Raw genomic sequence first — 6828 nt, 5'->3', positions numbered from 1 at the left:
CCAGGGTGCTCAAGCATTCCAAATCCTAACACAGGAAATACTGAAGAATGAAGGATTACCTATTTTTCCATTTTCAAAGTATTCAATGCTGCATCTTGGTTGATTTCTGCCATAATTCCCACTAACCAGTCCCACTGGGCCAAGCCAGAAGCATAGCAAACAATAATAGAGTAGTGAACCATGACAGCTCTGAGCAGGAGGTTGTTTCTGTACCTGTTTATTCAGTCAACTTCGTCCTTATTTTCATCACCATGACCCATTGATTACAAGTTAACACACAAGCAATTCCAAGCACAAGAATACTGGCATAGGTGCAGCCCGGGTGAAAATCAACAGGCTTCAGCAAAGTACTTCCCACATTCCTTACATATATACGGTTTCTCTCCACTGTGAATTCTCCTATGTATAGTAAATTGCGAGGATGAAGTAAAGGCCTTTCCGCATTCCTTACATATATTATGGTTTATCTCCAGTGTGAATTCTCCTATGTACACAAAGGTTTGAGGCTTCAGCAAAGGACTTCCCACATTCCTTACATATATTATGGTTTATCTCCAGTGTGAATTCTCCTATGTACACTAAGTCTTGAGGCTCCAGCAAAGGCCTTTCCACATTCCTTACATATATACGGTTTCTCTCTAGTGTGAATTCTCCTATGTATAGTAAGGCTTGAGGATTTAGCAAAGGCCTTCCCACATTCCTTACATATATACGGTTTCACTCCAGTGTGAATTCTCCTATGTTCACTAAGTCTTGAGGCTTTAGCAAAGGCCTTCCCACATTCCTTACATATATACGGTTTCTCTCCAGTGTGAATTCTCCTATGTACACGAAGGCTTGAGGATTGAGCAAAGGCCTTCCCACATTCCTTACATATATACGGTTTCTCTCCAGTGTGAATTCTCCTATGTACACTAAGTCTTGAGGCTCCAGCAAAGGCCTTTCCACATTCCTTACATATATACGGTTTCTCTCCAGTGTGAATTCTCCTATGTACATTAAGGCTTGAGGCTGTAGCAAAGGCCTTTCCACATTCCTTACATATATACGGTTTCTCTCCAGTGTGAATTCTCCTATGTACATTAAGGCTTGAGGCTGTAGCAAAGGCATTCCCACATTCCTTACATATATACGGTTTCTCTCCAGTGTGAATTCTCCTATGTACACTAAGGTTTGAGGCTTCAGTAAAGGACTTCCCACATTCCTTACATATATACGGTTTCTCTCCAGTGTGAATTCTCCTATGTACACGAAGGCTTGAGCCTTCAGCAAAGGACTTCCCACATTCCTTACATATATACGGTTTCTCTCCAGTGTGAATTCTCCTATGTACACTAAGTTTTGAGGCCAAAACAAAGGCCTTTCCACATTCCTGACAAACATAGGGTCTCTCTCCAGTGTGAATCTTCCAATGTTCACTAAGTCTTGAGGCCAAAGCAAAGGTCTTTCCACATTCCTTACATATATACGGTTTCACTCCAGTGTGAATTCTCCTATGTTCACTAAGTCTTGAGGATTGAGCAAAGGCCTTTCCACATTCCTTACATATATACGGTTTCTCTCCAGTGTGAATTCTCATATGTACACTAAGATTTGAGGCTTTCGCAAAGGCCTTCCCACATTTCTTACATATATACGGTTTCTCTCCTGTGTGAATTCTCCTATGTTCACTAAGATTTGAGGCTTTCGCAAAGGCCTTCCCACATTCCTTACATATATACGGTTTCTCTTCAGTGTGAATACTTCTATGTATACTGAGGCCTGAGGATCGAGTAAAGGCATTAGCACACTCCTGACATATATAAGGCTTCTCTCCACTATGAGTTTTCATAGGTCTATTAAGACTAGAGGTCTGAATAAAGGCCTTCCCACATGTCTGACATTCATGAGGTTTCTCTCCTATATGAATTCTGCTATGCATAATAAGATATGATGATTGATCGAAGGCCTTCCCACATGCTTCACATGCAAAAGGTTTCGCTCCTGAATTTATATTCATATGGTCATGATGGAGTAACCCTTGACTCATACTTTGTTCTTGGGGCTGACATTTCTGGGGATTCTGTCCACTGTGGTTTTCTAAGGGAACACCACAGTGATGAGAACATGGGGAGGCTCCCCCACATTCCTTACACCTATATGGGTTCTGCTCATGGTGACTGTGGTTGAGGGTATGTTGCTGTGAGGGACTCACTATAAACAGTGCTTCTCTCCATAGCAGGTGCCCAATTGGGGAATTTTGTGTCTGTGAACTGAGAATAACACTTTTTCCAGGAACTTTTTCCAGGAGAGGGCTTCTTCAGAGTGAGGTAGCTCTCACCATTCTGATCACCCTCAGACAACATCCCGCCTGTCTCGGCGTCCTCATGGGGCTGAGGGCAGGATTGATCACTCGAGACATTATCATACAGTGCAGGATCAGAGACATTCCACTCGAGGTGGCAGCTTTCCTGTAGAACAACAGATGATTCTAATTATTGACTTATTCACTGAGTCTTCCTGTCAAAAAAACTGAGACCTTCAGATGTAGTTTCACACATATGCACCGCAAAAATGCAATTACTGACATATGAATTGTCTTACTATTGAATAACTTCATGTTACCGTAAGTTGGACGCACAACACTGATGGATAGAGAGTAAATTCTGTGACTTTCCCCCCTTTTAAATTAATGAAGGAATACAACTAGAAATAATTCCTTCTATAGAAAACGGACACATCCATTTCAGGAGAAAATGAATAGATCCACATGTCGGTTTGGTTAAAGTTCCGTGGGGAACCTGTGATGCAGTGGTGAAGACTACACTGCATCGTAACGCAGCTGAAGCAGACCACCTGGCCATTGCAATTCTCTCACCACAAGTGATGCCTTTCAGGATCAATGAAGTTTTTTTTCTTTCTTTTTTGTTGTTTCTATTTATTTGTGGTTGGGTGGGTGGAGAGGCACACCATGCAGTGTCTAGGATCAGTTCTGTGGGTCTATGCTGTCTATAAGGCGTGCTGGGTAAGGACCATCCATCCCTAAGCAAAACAAGTATATTTCTCACTGCACCATCTCTAGGGCGCAGAAATTAGCTTTCTAAACAACTACCACTGTCAAGCCAATCAAAACTCACAGTACTTTTTATACATGGTGAATTTCAGCACCTAGCAAAGCTAAGAGTCCTCTACTCCAAGCATCAGGTTTTGGAATTTCTCCCTGCCAATCCCAGCCTTCCACCTTTACAATCACATACTTGGTCCACTCCTGCTGGCATAATAATATTTATTCTGTATTCGTGAATCTTACCAACTCACTCGTACTTGCTGACCCCATTCCCAAATCAAAGTACTGTACTGCCAAATCCTGAAGTCGCGGTTTCAGTTCTGTAACTGAAGAGAACATGCAATTCACACATGTCACACATGTCACAATATGTAGCAAAATGATGCCATGTAGTTAAGAGTGCATCTCTGTGGTTCTCAAAGTCCAAAGAGTCCCACACTAAAGAAACGATTCGGATAGTGGAAAACTGTGAGGATCTTGGCAATTCTACACTAGGTTATGTTTTTGTTTTTGAGCAGACCTGTGATGTTCGGGGAACCAGGTTATTAAACAGATTATTGAACAGGTCACATTCAGGCACTGCAAGGCGCTCCCTGCTGTACTATCGTTTAGATCCAAACTATCTCTGTTATGGTGTTATTTATTCGAAAGCCATGGAAGCAAATTACAGGATCATTCTGTGATTGACAGTCCAGGGAAATGAAGAGCAGCTTGAGTGCGGCACAGACCCAAGGATGCAGGACACCAAGGCCCCGGCCTCAGCAGCATGTTTCACACATGCTCAGGGCACCCATACACTGCACAGGGCCTGAGCCAGGAAGGGTCCTCAGACACTCACCCGCACACACGCCTCTCCAACCCGACCTCAGAGCTCCTCCTTCCAGCCAGGAGATCACTGCAGGCTTCATTCCAGTGTGCCCTGCCCCAACAGAGACAGAGGCATGGATAAGTCACAGGGAAAAGGTGACAGGTAAATGCCCATGTTTTCCTGATATAAGTGGGCATATATCTGAAAAGCATGAACAGAATGTCCATTTCCAAAATTCCACATATTTCTAGTTATTCGAGAGTTATGACCCAAGAAAATATCACAAATACTCTAGACCTGGCCTTGTGTATGGCCGACAGGGGGTTGATTAGCACAGTATGTTTTTGTTTTTTGTCTTGTTTTGGGTCTCACCTGGCAATGATCAGGGCAGACTCCTGACTCTGTATTCAGAAATCACTGCTGCTGGTGCTCGGGGATGACATGGGTTGCCGGGAATTTAACCCACGTGCGCCGCTTGCAAGAAAATCACTTTCCTCCCTGTACTGTCTCTCTAGGCCCAGCAGCACATGGGGTTTCCTGAGCCCCTCATAAACTTTTCACGGATTTCAGTAAAACTAAGTGCATAATAAATCTGGAAATGACCAAGGGTGACAAGAGACCCTTATTTTTTAAGCTAAAAATGTATCCAGAAAGAGAGCACAGCAGAAGTTTCTCACGGACAATCCAGTTGCGATACCCGATATCTCCTAGGGTCCCTCATGCCAGCCAGGAGCGATCCCTGAGTGCAGAGTCCAGAAGCAAAACCTAAGTCTTGCTGAAGTCTCACAAGAACCATTAGAAGTAAATCAAAGCACTGAAATAGGGCTGCGTCTAAAGAGTTGAGAGACGAGATATCAAATACCCTGTGGTGTGAAAGAGATAGTACAGCAGATAAGACAGAAGCGCTGCACACACATGTGGGTTTGATCCCAGGCAGCCCATATGGTCTTGGAGCAAGTCCAGGTGTGGATCCTGAATACAAAGGCAGGAATAATCCCTAATCCCTAAGGAAAAAAGAAAATGCAAAAACCGTCTGACTTGAGTGACTGGTGCAAAAGTACGGGGGATGAGGCACCGACAGTTTAACTTGCCAAGAGGTTTCAATATACGGTTCCAAATGGCCCCTGAACACTCTTAGGTGTCATCCTTTAGCACAGAGCCAAGAGAACTGTGGACTGTGCCCCCCAAACAAAGGAAACAGCAAAACCAATTAAACACACACAATTTTGTGTAGTACACAAAGTAAATTGTTGCACCAATGGATGGAAGTATTTAAAGGGACCTGAGTGATAACTGAGCAGATAGGGATCTTCCCATGGAGACAGTCGAAAACGGTTGATCTGAATCACCCCATACGGTCTGGCTACCCCACAAGAGTAATTCCTGAAGACAAAGCTGAGAGTAAGCCCTGAGTATCCACAGGTGAACCCTAAAAAAAACGAGGGAGGGAAGAGCTACTGCACGCCAGTCACAGAGCTACTGTTGGACACACAGCTGCCGCCCAACCCCAGGGAGCCAAGCGGGTCTGTTCAGACATGGTTGGCTCCACACTGCTCTCACCGACAGCCTGCAGATTCTGGTAGGTCTCCAGCATCACGTCCCTGTAGAGCTTCCGCTGAGAGGCCTCCAGGCATGACCATTCCTCTGGGGTGAAGTTCACAGCCACATCATGGAAGGTCACTGCGTCCTGAGTCAGCACACGAAGAGGGTGGGAGTCAGAGTCTATCTTAGCCTCATTCCCACTACTCTGAGGCCAGGTCCCAGGGTCCTATATTGTCGCTGGGCCTCTCCACTTCGAATGAACCAGCCTCCATGCTCACGCATGACTGACGGGCCCCAAAAATCACATAAGGGAACTGGATCTGCTAAAGTGGGAGGACGTTATACAGAAGGTTCTTGGATGTATCTGCCTTTCCTGGTAACCACCGGCCAATTCGAGCACCACTGGTCCAGTGAGCACTGTAGAGAGGATCACCTGAACACAGACTTGTACGATCCAAAAGACTATCCCTGGGTGTAGCAAAAAACACTGCACGCTCACCGCTGCACCCTCACAGCTCATGACCACTAGGATTTAGAACTCGACAGTCCGTATAGACAACTACTCAGAGCAGTGCATGGCATGTGTGCCTGTAGGAACTCACTGCACTGTACCGCCCCAAATCCCGCTCAAATAAGGTAGAAGTTTCTTGACCCCAACATCTCTACTGGCCGCAGAGATCCTTGGCTCTTTCTCCTTGGGATCAGCGCATGCCCAGAAATCCACACACAAGATTATGTGAACGTAAGACTATATGACCAAGCAGGTAGTCTCTCTAAAGTAGGAAGGACAAAACAGGAGAAAAGCAAGTCTGGGTGCCCAAGTCACTGTAGTTGCCAGGGCGCAAACGGGGCCAGCACACCCCAGGGTGCTTTGAGGCCAGTCAGTTGTGAATCCAGAGCACAGAGTCAAGAGGACAGCTGATGACAAAAACAATGCAAAAGAAGCTGAAGCAGCAGGTTGGCGTAACAGGACAGCTGTTCCAGGGACAGCATGTAGGACTGGCGGTCCCCAACATCCCATATGGTCCACAAGCACTGCCAGGGGCAATGCCAGAGTGTAGCACAAGAAATGATTGCAAGAATCCTTGCTCTGCCACCCTAAAGAAAACAGAAAACCCAAGATGAAACCTTTGGACCTCCAGCATCCCACTGGTCACCTAGACCTTTCAGGAATGAACATTGAGCACTGAGATTTGAGTACTCCTCATGCACCACTGGGTCGCCCCCAAGGCTAAATAAAACAAAATAAACATACACAAAAGCAGCTTCAAACAGCAGAATGGGACGGTCTGATCGGAAGTCTCATCTTGGAATCCGTCCAAAAGAAACTCAAAACAGATGGTCCAGGAAGCCTGGGCACTCCTTGTACTACCTCATGTCATTCTATCCCTCTACTCCTACCTGGGGACAGTTTATCAGAAGCCGCGTCACC

General features: G+C 45.4%; 1 protein-coding gene across 1 annotated transcript; it reads right to left on the bottom strand.

Annotated features, from left to right (window-relative positions):
- Window positions 1–541: 541 nt before the first annotated feature.
- LOC130022358 (zinc finger protein 420-like) lies at window positions 542–5538 on the bottom strand (the record flags this gene model as incomplete). The annotated part of the gene is made up of 3 exons (XM_056113103.1): window positions 542–1761; window positions 1846–2019; window positions 5361–5538. Coding segments are annotated over 3 exons (1572 nt in total), but the record flags the coding sequence as incomplete, so codon positions are not given.
- Between the last annotated feature and the right edge of the window lie 1290 nt (window positions 5539–6828).

This window comes from Sorex fumeus, unplaced genomic scaffold, assembly GCF_029834395.1.
Source record: "Sorex fumeus unplaced genomic scaffold, SorFum_2.1 ptg000019l, whole genome shotgun sequence".
Classification (NCBI taxonomy): domain Eukaryota; kingdom Metazoa; phylum Chordata; class Mammalia; order Eulipotyphla; family Soricidae; genus Sorex; species Sorex fumeus.
Note: the sequence above shows the minus strand (reverse complement) of the source record. Positions and strands in the feature narration are given on the sequence as shown.